This window comes from Cricetulus griseus (assembly GCF_003668045.3).
Source record: "Cricetulus griseus strain 17A/GY chromosome 1 unlocalized genomic scaffold, alternate assembly CriGri-PICRH-1.0 chr1_1, whole genome shotgun sequence".
In the NCBI taxonomy this organism is placed as follows: Eukaryota; Metazoa; Chordata; class Mammalia; order Rodentia; family Cricetidae; genus Cricetulus; species Cricetulus griseus.
The window spans coordinates 83,780,738-83,796,128 of record NW_023276807.1 but is presented as its reverse complement, the minus strand read 5'-3'; the positions used below and the strand labels follow the sequence as shown (position 1 = coordinate 83,796,128).

General features: G+C 45.1%; 2 protein-coding genes across 3 annotated transcripts in view; one reads left to right on the top strand and one right to left on the bottom strand.

Annotated features, from left to right (window-relative positions):
- Positions 1–11,269, bottom strand: part of Commd1 (copper metabolism domain containing 1) — a 132,658-nt gene extending 121,389 nt beyond the window's left edge. The window contains exon 1 of one of the 2 annotated variants that reach the window (XM_027388029.2): positions 11,050–11,269. In XM_027388029.2, the coding sequence (XP_027243830.1) occupies positions 11,050–11,226 (177 nt within the window). In that variant the 5' untranslated portion in view covers positions 11,227–11,269. The remainder of the gene's footprint in view (positions 1–11,049) is intronic. The other variant, XM_027388028.2, reaches the window with a different exon arrangement.
- LOC100767271 (U2 small nuclear ribonucleoprotein auxiliary factor 35 kDa subunit-related protein 1) lies at positions 3,097–5,031 on the top strand. Its single transcript, XM_027388027.2, has one exon. The coding sequence runs from the start codon at positions 3,396–3,398 to the stop codon at positions 4,677–4,679; it is 1,284 nt and encodes a 427-aa protein (XP_027243828.1). The 5' UTR covers positions 3,097–3,395; the 3' UTR covers positions 4,680–5,031.
- Positions 11,270–15,391: the final 4,122 nt, after the last annotated feature.

Here is a 15,391-nt window from a genome sequence, read left to right as displayed (position 1 = left end):
TTGGCTCATCGGATTGTAGAAATTAATAAGATGAGGGTTGTTCCACTCTCAGGCGAGGGGTGGTGGAATGCCATGACCCAGTTAGGGGGTTGGGTACAGCGATGGGGAGGCGCTATGTCCTTTGCCATTATGGGAGTACTTCTGGCCGGTCTAGGGTTATTTGTACTATGCAAGGTCCAGCGGACCTTCCAACAGAAGGAACGGTTACGTAGACAAGTCCTATTTAGCCTCACCCATGGTTCTCCCGGTAGCCATGAGGTTTGGCTACAGAAGCTCAACAAGAGATGAAGGGGTCCCCATGACGGGCAACCCATGGGAAACCGCCCCACCTATGACAGGAGATCAGGGCTCTCCAATGACAGGTAAGGGGCAGGAAAGTCTACGTGACCTAAGACAGGGACCCCTCATATAAAACAAAAAAGAGGGAATTATGGGGAAAAAAAGTGGCCCTGAAAGAAACCCAACAACCCCCCAACACCACAGGTCACAGTGAGCATAGTAGCTTACATCCCTGTTTCAGGGAGAGGCTTCCCCAGTGTATGTATCAGCTCTGCTGCGGCAGGAGAGGGTTTCCCCAGCAAAATTGGTACAGTTTGGCTCCGGTCCCCCAGAGAATGAATGTAATAACTTCAGTTAGCCAAGGGAGGGTTTCCCCAGAGAAAAGTGTTACAGCCCTGCTTGGTCATCTCTGCTCTGGAGAAAGAAAAGTGTTACCCAAACCTCATTCAAGAGATTTATTGTGAGGGAAGAATCCAGGAGAGTGGCTGCCTGAACAGCCATAAGATAAACAGACATGGGGTTTATATATGGCTTCTTAGGGGGTGGACTGGTCAGATTTCAATCCCTGAGCTCAGGATGGGTAGATCAGGGATTGGTTAGTTTTCTGCACAGGTTTAGGGTCAGATTTGGCTCTGGCTACAGAGCCAACTTTGTTTCTTTCACTGGTCCATTTTAGTCTTTTGGCTTTGATTTTAGGGCCAGGGTGTATTTCTTTCACTGGCTCTGATTCCAAGAACAAAGTGTGTTTTTTTGGCACTGGTTTCAGGGTCAGGGTGCATTTCTTTGGTTCTGATTGCAGGGCCAAAGTGTGTTTCTTTTGCTCTGCTCAGAGTGTGTTTCTTTGGCTGGCCCTTTTTCCCTACAGTAGTCAAAGGTAACCTTGATCTCCCAACCTCCCTCTTCTATCTCAGCAATTCTAGGACTACAGACATTTACAGGCACTATGCCTGGCTATACAAAATTTTCTGTAATTTGTTTTTTAAATTAGTTAGTTGAAATAATTACTTATTTTTTAGGTTTGTTTATTTCATGTGTATGAATGTTTTGCCTGCATGAATCTATGTATGTGTGCCACTTGATGTACCTGGAAGCCCGAAGAACCTCTGATCCCTTAAACTTCGGTTACAGACGGTTGTGAGTCACCATTGGAGTGCTGGGAATCAAACTTGGGATCTTCTTGAAGAGCAACAGGGCTCTTTTTTGTTGTTGTTTTGTCAGATTTTTTGTTTGTTTGTTTTGTTTTTTTCAAAACAGAGTTTCTCTATGTAGCCCTGGCTGTTCTGAAACTCACGTTGTAGACCAGGCTGGCCTCAAACTCACAGAGATCCACCTGCCTCTGCCTCCCAAGAGCTGGGATTAAATCCCGTGCACTACCACTGCCCAGCTCCCCACTTTAACTAATAAAATTCTACTACATTAATTTATTCATCTGTAAGTGGGTATGTACTTGCCACCCAAGTATTTGTGAAGGCATACACTACCACCACCCAGCTCACAATAAGAGCTCTTCACCAAAGAGCCATCTCTACAGTCCCATTGAAACAATTTGGTTTGTTGTTGTTGTTGCTGTTGTTGTTGTTTAAAAGCCAGCAAAAGCATTTTTTCCAACTAGAACATTCCAGAAAAAGAAAACATTTAAACATTATGTTGTGGATTCCTGCAGCATGTTAGCAAACCAATATTACACTGCCACCTACATTAGAAAAATAAAACTACAGCTTATAGCTATAACCTAAAAAAGTGTACCTGCCCTCTTCTATTTATGAGCCCATATTTACCTCAGGATGCTGTGCCATGCCAACCCTCTAGAGACAGATGCAAAAGAATCCCTGCAAATTCAAGGCCTGCCTGGACTATCCAGTGAATCCCAGGATCACTTGCATTAAAGAGGGAAACTAGCTTGGGGAGGTGGGGAGTTACATCTTTAATCCCAGCATTTGGGAGGCATAGGTAGGCTGATCTCTGAATTCGAGGGCAGCCTGGTCTACAAAGTGAGTTCCAGGACAGCCGGGGATCTTACCCAAAGAAACCCTGTCTTGAAAACCAAAACAAACAAACAAAACAAACAAGCAAAAAAGAACTTTCATATTGGCTTAAACCCATGTCCGAGCATGTCTTCTCTGGTGAATAACCCACAACGCTACATTACACATTAAATGCACACTCCCCACCCCAGACAGGGTATCTCTGTGTGGCTTTTGGATACTGTCCTGGAACTTTCTCTGTAGTCTGGGCTGGCCTCAGACTCACAGAAATCGGCCTGCCTCTACCTCCCGAGCACTGGAATTAAAGGAGTGTGCCACTACAGCCCGCTAAAGTTTTTTGTTTGTTTTTGTTTTTCTTTGGGTTTTTTGTTATTGTTCTGTTTTGTTTTTATTGTTGTTTTTGTCTTTCAAGACAGGGTTTCTCTGTGTAGCTTTGGAGCCTGTCCTAGAATTCGCTCTGTAGACAAAGCTGGCCTTGAACTCACAGGGATCTATCTGCCTGCCTCTGCTGGGATTTAAGGTATGGGCCACCACCGCCCTAAATGCAAATTCTTTTCCAATAACAAAACGCATTCAATGGGAGGAAGAAACATTCTAAAGATAAACCAGGCAGAGAGAGGGCTGAATTGGTAGGCCCTTGCCAAACAAGCATGAGAACTTCATCTCCTAGCCCCAGAAAAGAGCAGAGCCGGGGAGCGGGGCTGCCGGCACCCTAGCACAGAAGGGATTGACAGAACTACCCAGACTTGGGGGCAGGGGGGAAAACCCGAGGGGCGGAGACACAAAAGCCGGAAGCGCGGCTCTGCAGATAAAGCGCTCGCACGCTCCCCGCCGCACTTGCCGCCGCACTTGCCGCATTCCAACCCAGAAGCCGGCCTTTGACTCCTTGCGCAGTGCAGCGCGCATGCGTACACACGCCTACTGGTGCACTGCGCTCCCACGACCGTGACCCAGCCAGTTCAACCCTCTAAGGCTGGTGAGAAAAAAAAGTCACCTGAGCCTTATGGTGCCAGCTGTTCAGGAAGACTCTAAAAGCAGAACAACTTAGCAGTGGTGAGATTTTTCAATCCACCAGCGCGGCAAAGAGAAATTATCGCGAGATCTGGTAAGGGATTTGTGTTCTGCAGTAAGATGGCAACACAGGAGAAGGTGTTTCCTCAAAAACTCAGTCACAAAAAATACCGAGCTGCCCTAAGGAAGGAGAAACGCAAAAGACGTAGGCAGAATATAGCTCGGTTGAGAGCCCTTGCAGCCCCACCGGAGGAGGAGGAGGATGTTTCTACTGACGACCAACTTACGGAAAGACTGGAGATAGAGCGACAAAAATTACATGAAGAATGGCTGCTGAGGGAGGAAAAGGCGCAAGAAGAATTCAGACTAAAGAAGAAAAAGGAAGAAGCCGCTAGAAAACAGAGGGAAGAGCAGGAGAGACAGATAAAGTTGGAATGGGAAGAGCAACAGAAAAAACAGAGAGAAGAAGAGGAGCAGAAGCTACAAGAGAAGAGAGGAAGAGAGGAAGCAGTGCAGAAAATGCTGGACCAGGCTGAAAATGATGGCACTTGGCAGAACCCGGAACCACCCAAGGAATTAAGACTGGAGAAATATCGAGCCAGTTGTCCTTTCTACAGTAAAACAGGAGCGTGCCGATTTGGTAACAGGTGTTCACGGAAGCACGACTTCCCCACCTCGAGTCCCACCCTTCTTGTGAAGAGCATGTTCACAACGTTTGGGATGGAGCAGTGCAGAAGGGACGACTATGACTCTGACGCAAGCCTGGAGTACAGCGAGGAGGAGACCTACCAGCAGTTTCTGGACTTCTACCATGATGTGCTGCCCGAGTTCAAGAACGTGGGGAAAGTGATTCAGTTCAAGGTGAGCTGCAACCTAGAACCTCACCTGCGGGGCAACGTGTATGTGCAGTACCAGTCGGAAGAAGAATGCCAAGCGGCCCTCTCTCTCTTTAACGGAAGATGGTACGCAGGACGACAGCTCCAGTGTGAGTTCTGCCCGGTGACCCGGTGGAAAATCGCAATTTGTGGTTTATATGAAATGCAAAAGTGTCCAAAAGGAAAGCACTGCAACTTTCTTCATGTGTTCAGAAACCCCAACAATGAATTTAGAGACGCTAACAGAGATGTCTACCTGTCTCCAGCTTGGACTGGCTTCTCTGGTAAAAACTCCTCAGACAGGAGGGAAAGGAAGGACCACCATGAGGAATACTATGGCAAGCCAAGGACCTCCCACTCCAGTGCACACCACTCCTCCAAGAGAAACAGGGAGTCGGAGAGGAAGAGTCCTCATAGGCGAAAGAGGTCTCACAAGCAGGAAACAAAGGGTCGCGAGAGGCACAGCTCAAGAAGAGGAAGAGAAGAGGACAGCAGTCCAGGCCCGCAAAGCCAGAGCCACAGATCCTGAGCCAGGCTGCCAGCATCACCTGGGCCCAAGAATCTGAGACCAGGCCACAATGAAACTCCTCTACAGAATAAAAACCTAACCCATTATCCTTCAGACACCCCAAGATATTCAAAACAAAACTGATTGCAAAGGAAAGACATGGTGTCTCAATCTAATTTCCAACCAAGTTACAAAGTCTTGTGGCTTTAACAGAGACAGAAACAGGTATTCATTATTTCTTAGACTTTTGATGTTATAAGTTTTAGTTTCATGGTATTGATGTTATTGTCCATACAGTTTGAACTAGCTTTCATATGTTGAGTTTTCTTGTGATAACCAAGACATTAAACTGTGATGTTTTATTATCCTAATATATTAACATTTTTATATCTTTGAATCCGAACAAAATTTCCAAATATAAATTATATCTATATTTTGCTAAGAAAGAGCACATAGGAGTACAGAAACACTAACATCCCTTATTTTTTTAAACAGGCTCTCACTGTGTAGCATGGCTGACCTGAAACTTGCTATGTAGACTAGACTGGCCTTGAACTCACAGAGATCTGCCTGTTCATACCAAATTATATGCTCTTTAACTGCTGAACCACCTATCCAATCCCCACACTCCCAGTATTTATGTGTTCTTTAGGGATTCCAACCCAGGTCCTCACATTTGTACAACAATCACTTTTACCTACCAAGCTACCCCCAGCCTATTCATTATTCCTTGAACATGTCCCACATGTGCTATTAACTTTGAGTATCCCATAAAGCTGCCCCTTATCTAAGTCTAAAATAAGCACTTTGTTCAAAAGCAGCAAATAACATCTTAAGAAGCCTGCCAGAGGCTGGGGGTGATGGTGCATACCTTTAAACCCAGCACTAAGGAGGCAGAAACAAGCAGATCTCTATAAGTTAAAGGCCAGCATGCGCTATACAATGAGCTCCTGTCTAAAAAAAAAAAAAGGGGGGGGGTGTTGGAATCTGGCAGGGTAGCAGTGGTTTCATTGTGATTACAGCAACACATCTCTCCGATGACTCTGAGTCTATGAAGAAGACATTGCAGTAGTAGGAAACAAAAGGAATGTGAAAGACATCCCATCCCCAAATGGATGGGAGAGCAGGCCCAAAGCCTGAAGATAAAACAATGGCTATAGTTCAACAAGGAAGGAGACTTCCAGCTCCATTCTGTGTTCCTCACTGAAGGGGCCACAATCCTACCCGTCCCCAGTCTCCCAGGTCCTCCTCACTGGTATAATGCAAGCACCCAACATGGGCCCCCTTCCTGCTGGGATAATGCCTGGGGGACCTGCTCCTACAATGAGGACACCCATGGGGATGACATGCCCTTGACTCCCAGGCCTCCAATAATAAGATGGTGCTGACCTGGCATGGCATGACTCAGACAGGAGGGGGAGGAGGTGTGTCAGGTCTGTGTTTTTCTGTCTCACTAGGAGATTATGGTGCTGCACCTGTCAGGTCTGTGTTTTTCTGTTTCACTGGGAGATTATGGTGCTGCACCTGGATGTTTTATAGTGGCGTGATAAGGAAGACTTCTCCCCCATCTACCAGAGTTTCATTTGTAAATAAAAATGTTAGGTCTTTTAGTTTAAAAAAAAAAAAAAAAAAGGCAGAAAGGATGCCTCCTTTCTGTCCAGAATTGCTTACTCACTTCTGTTTATAAATATTATAACATCCTTATACCATACGTATCTATATATGTTCCCTTTATTAAAAATGGATGGGCTGTTGAAATGGCTCAGTGAGTAAGGACACCTGCTACCAATCCTGACCATCTGGATTAGACCCCCAGAAACCACCTGGTAGTACATACCTTTAACCTAGCATTCAGGAAGCAGATGCAGATAGGTCCCATAAGTTCAAGGCCAGCCTGGTCTACATAGTAAGCTCCAGGTTAGCCAAGATTATATAATGAGACCTTATTTCAAAAACAAAAGTAACAAAAGTTTTATTTCAAAAACAAAAGATGGAAGAGAATGGACTCATTCAGTAAGTGATCCTCTGACCTATGCACACTAAATAAATACATAAATAATTTAAATACTAGACATTCTCAGCTTTAAAATCATATTTGTACTGTGTGTTTTCATAAGAATTAGAGACATCTGGGGCTGGAGAGCTGTCTTGGTGGTTAAGAGCATGCACTGCTCTTTCAGAGGACCTGAGTTCTGATCCTAGCAACCCACATCAGACAACTCACAACTACCTGTAGCTCCAGTTCCAGGGAACCCAACATCTCTAGCCTCAGCAGGCACCTGCATTCACCTGCACAGGCACACATAAATACATATAATAAAAAATAATTTTTACTTCTATTGTGAACAAAGACTTGAAACAAGTAATCCTAAGCACATGTTTTAGTTTCAACTAATCAAGGCTTTCTTTCTTGGCACTTCAGACCAGTCACTATGTAAAGCCTGTGCTGTCAGACAGGCAGCTCTTGGAAGCACTGCCTAGTGTAGGAGCTAAGAGTCAGCTAGCTTTACAACCCAGACCCACTTGAAAACTCAAGTATCCTGTGTCTTACATAGCAATTTATTTAAAATGAAATAAAAGAGACAGCTTGCAAACAATCACTTCTCCCCATTATCTAGCAAACTTTACCTCATAGTAAAACAAAGAATCACCCAGAGATAAGCAGCAGAGCCAATATTAGATCCTAAGACACTGCCTTTAATAGGTGCAGTTCTTCCTGGTCTGTCCCCTCATCTTCATCCTCATGGACCAAGTAAACACCAAACCAGATACCAAATTTCCTAGAAAACCTCCTGGATTACTTGAAGATTTGATAAAATAGAAGGCATCTAGTCAGGGTAGATGATACCAATAAAGTTGATTAGAATGTCCACAATTATGCTGAGACTTCAAATTGTATTTTGAGGGTGCTGGCTCAAAACTAGAGCCTTGATTGAACAGGATAGACAAGTGTTTTACATCCCCAGCCTTTGGCTTGTTGAGCTATGTATGCACAAGACCTAAAGCTGGCCTTCAGTCCAAGAGCCTCTGTCTTCCCCTCCATGGTGTTAACACCTCAGGTCTGCACCACGCTGATACAACCACCACAGTGACTGAGATACTACTCCCCCATTGCATTAGCCAATTCCCATCAATTTCTGTGAAGTAACTGCATTTTTTCTTTTATTCAAATATTGTAAGAAAATTTAGGTGGTAATGCACATCTTTAATCCCAGCACTTAGGAGCCCCAAGCAGGGGGATCTCTGAGTTCAAGGCCAGGCTCGTCTAACCTGGTCTACAGAGTAAGTTCCAGGACAGCCAGAGCTACACAGAGAAACCCTGTCTTGAAAAAAAGACAAAGCAATGTAATAAATAAAAGCATAAGTATTTTTTAAATGCCCTACAGGCTGGCCTACCGCCTGATATTATGGACACATTTTCTTTTTTTTAGATTTATTTATTATGTATACAGTGTTGTGCCTGCATGCATGCCTGCAGGCCAGAAGAGGGCACCAGATCTCATAACAGATGGTTGTGAGCCACCATGTGTTGCTGGGAATAGAACTCAGAACCTCTGCAAGAACAGCTAGTTGGGCTGGAGAGATCACTCAGAGGTTAAGAGCCCTGAGTTCAATTCCCAGCAACCACATGGTGGCTCACAAGCATCTGTAATGAGATCTGGCGCCCTCTTCTGACCTGCAGGCATGCATGCAGGCAGAATACTGTATACATAATAAATAAATCTTTAAAAAAAAACCAAAACAGCCAGTGCTCTTAACTGAGCCATCTCTCCAGCCCAGGCATAAGTATTTTTAAATAGCAAATTAAATTTAACACTAATTTTAAATAGTGTGGTTTTAGGCTATTAAGACACCTTGTTTCCTTATCTGTGTGCAGATGGAGGCAAGAGGCCAACATCAGATATCTTCCTCAGTGGCTCTCCACTTTGTGTGTATATGGTGTGTGTGGGTGTGTACACGTGCACTCGAGCTCAGGCATCCTCACATGCTCACACATATGTAGGTTAGGGAACAACATGCCACAATTCTCTTTCTACCATGTGGCTTCCATGAACTGAATTTAGATTGTCAAGCTCAACAGCAAGTGCCTTCACCTGCTAAGCTTCCCCTGGCGCTCTGCCCTATTGCTGATTCTAACACAGGGTCTCTCACTGAACCCAGAGCTCACTAACTGGCTAGGCTGGCCAGCTGTCAGTGAGTCTAGGCATCTGCTGGGTTACAAACATGCCTGGCTTTTTCCTGGGTGCTAGGATCCAAACTCAGGTCCTCCCACTCGCACAGCAAGCATTTTACATAGTGAGCCACCTCCCTAGTGCAACCATGTCATTTTGTTTAAGATGTATTTATTTATTTATTTTATGTGTATGAGTGTTTGCCTGCATGTAAGTGCACCGTGTGAGTGCCCAATGAAGACCAGAAGAGGGTGCTGGGTCTCCTAGAACTGGAGTGACAGATTGTGTTAACCCAGGTCCTCTACAAGCACAGCAAGTGCTCTTAACCACTGAACCTTCAGTCCAGCCCCTCTCCACTCTATTTTTCAAACCAGGGCCTCTCACCCATCCTGAAATAAACAGATTGGGTTAGCATGGCTAGCCAAAAAGCCCCAGAGATTCTCCTGTCTCCAATTCCCTAAAGTGTGAATTCCAGGCACCTGGCATTTACATGGTCGGGTCCTCATGCTCATATGGCAAGCACTTTACCAACTGAGCCATGCCTCAGCCCCAGGTTCTAATCTGCAAAATGGATGGGCTCCCACTATGGTTAAAAATGCATTATTTTTAGTTTTTCTTTTCATTACACTTTGGCACCAGAAGCATTCCTATGACTTAATTCTGGGTCTAAATCAGACTGAATTAATACAGTGGCCATTAGCCACATGTGACCACTTTAACCATTTGAAATGTGGCAGCTAAAAATGTTTTAAATGTAAAATACACACTTTAAAGACTCTGTGAAAACAATTCACTGTATAGTGGTTGCATAAATAATAATACTTTAAATATACTAGTTAGATAATTATAACATCTTTAAAAAAAAAAAAAAACAGAGACCAGCTGGGCAGATAGCTCTATCAGAACCTGGTTCTAATCTCCAGCAACCATGACAAGCAGATCTCTGAAGTTTCTGGCTAGCCTAGCCAATCAGTGAGCTCCAGGTTCAGTGAGAGCCCCTGTCTGGAAAGAGAGGTGGAGGGTGAGTGATAGTGCAAAGCACCAGCGTAGACCCCTAGCTTTCATATGCATCGCGCACACACACACACACACCACACACACAGACATACACCACACCGCACACACCACACAGACACACACACACCACACACAGACACACACACCGCACACACCACACAGACACACACACACCACACACAGACACACACACCGCACACACCACACACACACACACACACCACACACCACACACCATAGCAGGAGGTGGTGGTGGCAGATGCTTGTAATTCTAGCACTTGGGAAGTGGAAGTAAGAGGATCAGGAACTCAAGGTCATCCTCAGCAACACAGTGAGTTCCAGGCCAGTGTGGGCTACAAGAGGTCCTGTATCAAAACTGAGGTGGGGGTTAGAGAGATGGCCTAGCGGTTAAGAGCACTTAATGCTCTTGTATAAGACCTGGGTTCCCAGCACCCACATGGTGGCCTACAACCATTCCGTGATCTGGCACCCTCTTCTGGCCTCTGCAAGCACCAGGCACCAGGCACCTACATACATGCAAGCACCACGCATATACACATAAAACAGAAATAAATCTTTTTAAATTAGTTTCACCTGTTAACGTTTCCCTCTGATTGCCTTCATAAGACTGATGTATAACTTTGTTCCATTTGGTAAATATACTCTTCACCATAAAGTCGATTCTTTAATGGTGTTTACTCCAGCTAGTCTATCCTTTCTCACCAACCACCTCATTCTAACGCTTCCCACCTTCCCACAGCGCAGAAATGCCAGCAAGCGCACTCTCACTCTCTTCAAACAAGGGTCTCACTACGTAGCCCTGGCTGGCTTAGCTGTCCCGGAACTTGCTATGTAGACTAGGCTGACCTCGAACTCAAAAAGCAATCTGCCAGCCTCCGCCTCCCCAGTGCAAAGATTAAGGGCGTGCACTGCCACGCCTAGCTGCATCCCATCAATTTTACAGAAGTCCGGGACCGAGAAAACTCGAAACTTAGCTATACCACACACAGAGAGAAGTCTTGAGGGGAAAACCCAAGGCTTTCACGGTGTGTGTCCCTAATGCAAAGAGCGCAGCAGAGCGAACGCCACAGCTCCGGCGGAGCGCAGAGGAGCCGCAGACCGCGGGCTGCCGAGCAGCAGCCGAGGCTGGGGGCGGGCCTGAGGCTGCGAGGGGGGCAGGACCGATGGCCCGGCAGCTGTACCTTAAGAATCCCCCTCATCTTCGCCAGGAAGGGGCGGAACTCCTCCAGGGGCACTTCCGGGTAGAGTTGGCTGTGCAGCAGCTCCTCGGTGATACCGGGGTGTCCGTGGAAAGCGTCCTGCGCCAGGCCGCTCAGCAGCCCGCTCAGGGACTTAGAGCCCTCCAGCTCGCCCGCCATGGCCAGGGAGGGCCCGCCGCCCAGCGGCTGATCGCCGCTCCGCTACCGCGGCTCCGCTACGGGGGCCGAGATGGGCCGTAAAAGCTGGCAAGGCAAGGCACCTTCGGAGCGCGAAGCAGGGTTCCTCCACTGTTGCGGATAAGCAGTTCTCGCTTTTGCTCCACCGCAACACACATCCACCGCATCGATCACAGCCAAATCTACTCGGTTTCCTTTAGGGTCACTGTGCTTTCGCTGTTTCCTTTTTTACTCTGAAAGGCACTTGAAGATGGCTTGGTGAGATAGCTCTTATGAGCTCAATAAGAGCATCACTTTAACTCTTGGGTGGCTGCATCTCATTCCAGAGCTTGCCGTGTTGTTTGCAGAAACCCCACACAGACGTCTTTTGTATGTTTGTTATTTTGTTTTTGAAACAGAAACTTATTATATACCCTTGGCTAGCCTGGAACTCACTATGTAGACCAACCTGTCCTCCAGCTCACAAATATCTGCCCATCTCTACCTCATGAGTGCTGGGATAAAGGCATATGCCACCATGCCTGGCTCAATCAGCTTTTATATAGACATTTTAGACCCAATTTAAGACATCCTATTGCCAGCCAGGCGTTGGTGGCACATGCCTTTAATCCCAGCACTCGGGAGGCAGAGGCAGGCCGATCGCTGTGAGTTCGAGGCCAGCCTGGTCTCCAGAGCGAGTGCCAGGATAGGCTCCAAAGCTACACAGAGAAACCCTGTCTCGAAAAAACAAGAAAGGAAGAAAGAAAGGAAGGAAAGAAATATCCTATTGCCATTGTTTATGTACTGTTATAAGTCCTTAATGAAGTGTACGTTATCCGTGTGTGTGTGTGTGTGTGTGTGTGTGTGTGTGTGTGTGTACATAATCTCTCGATGATTTTCTGAAAAGCAACTTCAGAAATGTTTTTGTGGATTAAGAAAAACAACCCTAAAGACAAACTATGCTTTGGTGTTAAGTGTTCCTACAGAGATTGCAAACAGGCCAGATGTGGTGGCGCACACCTTTATTCTTTCTTAGTCCCAACACTCAGGAGGCAGAGGCAAGGCCAGCCTGTTCTACAAAGTGAGTTCCAGGAAAGCAAGGGCTATATACAGCCAGGGCTATATAGGGAAATCCTATTCTACATAAAACAAACAACAAAAAAAAAGACGTGGCAAAGAATTGATAGAAGAAAGGGGGAGGGAGCAAAGAGGTAGCAAATGGGACAAAACAGCTCTACTAAGCACATAACTTCTAAATCTTCCACCTGAAAGGCCATGGCATTTGCCATCTGATACATAGAAAAAGTTATCTTGCAGTTTTTTGTTTCTCAGATTTTTTATTACATTTACTCTGTGTGTGTGTGTGTGTGTGTGTGTGTGTGTGTGTGTGTGTGTGTCCACATGCCACAACATGTGTGTGGAGGTTGAAAAACAAATATCAAGAATGGGCTTTCTTCTTCTACCATGTGGATTCGAGAGACTGAACTCTGGTTGTCAGGCTTGGTGGCAAGTGCATTTACCCACTGAGCCATCTCTCTGGCTCCATTTCTTTTCATTAAAGATTTGTTTATTCATTTTATGTGTATGTGCCCTAGTGCATTATGTGCTCCACCTGCAGGCAGTTGCCTAAGGAAGTCAGAGGAGGGCTCTGGATCTCCTGGAAATGAAGTTAAAAGAGGCTGTGACCCACCAGATGTGGGTGCTGGGAACTGAACCCAGGTGCTCTATAAGAGCAATAAGTGGTTATTGCTGAGCCATCTCTCCAGCCTGGCCCCATTTATTAAATTTTGAGAGTGAATACCTAGCTGGACATATTTTGGCTGCCTGTATTTCTACTTACTTGCCCATTTTCTGTAGGTTCCTGTCACTTCGGTGATTGCTAAAAGCTGGTTTTTAGCATTTATTTACTGTGCTTAGCAGCAAATGCCCTTGCCTATAGAACCATCTGTGAGTCCAAGAGCTCTTCATATATTAAAAATACTATCTGTCAGTTGGTTGCACATGCCTTTAACCAGTGCCAGTACTTGAGAGGCAGAGGCAGGCAAATCTCTGTGAGTTCGAGGTCAGCCTGGTCTAGAGAGCTAGTCCCAGGACAGCCAGCACTGTTATAAGAGAGAAACCCAGTCTCAAGAAAATATTCATGTTGCTCATCTATATTAAAATACATCCCTCAAGTTTCTATACTTGAATCTATTAACCTACAGATAAAGTCTGGTAGGTTTTACCAACATGATTATTGTGTATATTTCTCCAGAAACTGAGAATTTTTATTTTTTCTTTCAGAAGAATGCCCAGTGTACAAATAATATTGTTGTACTAAAACATGACTTTGGGAGCTGGAGAGATGATGGTTCTGCAGCTAATAGTGTTTGTGCACAAGGACAAGAGTTCATATCCCAACACCCACATGACAAGCCAGGCAACCTCTCCATGCCTGTAGCCCCAGCTCTGACTAGGGTGAAACCAGGAAAACAGTGGGGGCTTCTTGGTTTCCAACATGGGGGTGGGGGAGATGCAAACTCCAGTTTAAGGAAGAGACCTTGCCTCAAAAGGAAGGGGCAGAAATGTAAGAGAACACCAGGTGCTCTTTTCTGGCCTCAGAGTGTGCACAAAGTTACACACACATATGCCCATATACAGACACATATGAACACACAAAATACATATTTTTATTGTTATGTTGTAGTATGTCCTAAAATCAAAATTAGTTTTTTCTCCCTTTTGAGTGCTTGGGACTGAACCCAAGGCTTTGCACAGGCTAATCAAGCCTGTGCTACAACTGGGCTACATCCCAGGCCTTAGCTTGTTTTTATTTTTGTTTGTCTATTTATGAAGCCCAAGCATGGGTGAAGTGCTCTACGACAGGAGCATACACCATGTGAGAGACTAGAGCAGCTGCATCATTGAGAGGCCCATTGTGGCAGAGGTGACAACTCAAAAGAGATGCACCCTAGGTACCTCATGCTCAGCTTGAAGACAGCTCCACTGAAGACTTGGTTCATGATGTAGATAGGTGTCTTGCCTATCATGCATAAGACGCTGGGTTCAATTCCACAGCACCACCACCAAGAAGGAGGAGGAGGAGAAAAGAAGAAAGAGAAGAGGAAGAAGAGGAGGAGGAAGAAGAGGAGAATAAAAGGAGAAGAGGTAGAGGAGAAGGAGAGAGAAGAAACAAACAAAACAAAAACAATCACCTCAAGGGTTTTCAGTATGTATTCTACATTTTAGAGAAAAGCTGTGTGCCTCCCATGGTGGTTAATTTAACATGATTATCAAGTAGAAAGGACCTAGGAGACGAGTCCATGGCATACTTATGAGAGACTGTGTAGATTAGGTTAATTGAGGTGAGTGGCACCAGTCAATGGACTGAAACTCTGAACTAAATAAAAAGGGGGAAATGAGCTGAATATTAGCATTCAGTGCTCTCTGCTTTTCCTGGAAGTGGATTCACAAGGACTGGCTGCCTCTTGCTCCTGTGCCCAAGACTCCCAACCAAGATGACTGCACCCTCAACTGTGAGCCACAATAAAAACTTCCTTCTTTACTTTTGTCAGACATTTTATCACAGCAAAAAGTAACTAACATAACCACATAATAATTTTAAACTTCTTTATATTTTAGGATGCTTCCATAGTTTGATAAAGCTTCAGATTACCTTCTCTTCAAATGTAAATATCCATCACATGTAATCTACAGTCTCTGCTAATTCCTCTCCAAAGCCTCTCCATCAACCCTTCTGTTTGCCATCTGCCCTGAGAACTCCTTTGTGTTATTAGGTCTGTAATTATGCTGTAGCCCAGGATAGCCTGAAACTCACCATATAGACTAAGATGGGCTTAAGCTCTCCTTCCTCTACCTCCTGAATACTGGGATTACAGCTATAAGCCACCACACATAGCTAGTATAGGATGTATAATTCAACAGGGGAAAATGTAAACATTTATTTAATGGTGTTGGAATTCTCATAAGGAACCGAAAAAATGGCAACCCCTAAATGCTTTCATATTAAGTTGAACAAAGAAATTATGAAAAAGAAACCTCACCCAGGAGGCAGAGACAGGTGGGTCTTTTTGAATTTGAGGCCAGCCTGGTCTACAGAGCAAGTTCCATAATAGCCAAGGCTACACAGAGAAACCCCATCTCGAAAAACAAACAGAAATAATAATAA

Coding starts and splice junctions, on each gene's coding strand:
- LOC100767271 (XM_027388027.2), top strand. CDS start 3,396: ATGGCAACACAGGAGAAGGTGTTTCCTCAAAAACTCAGTCACAAAAAA.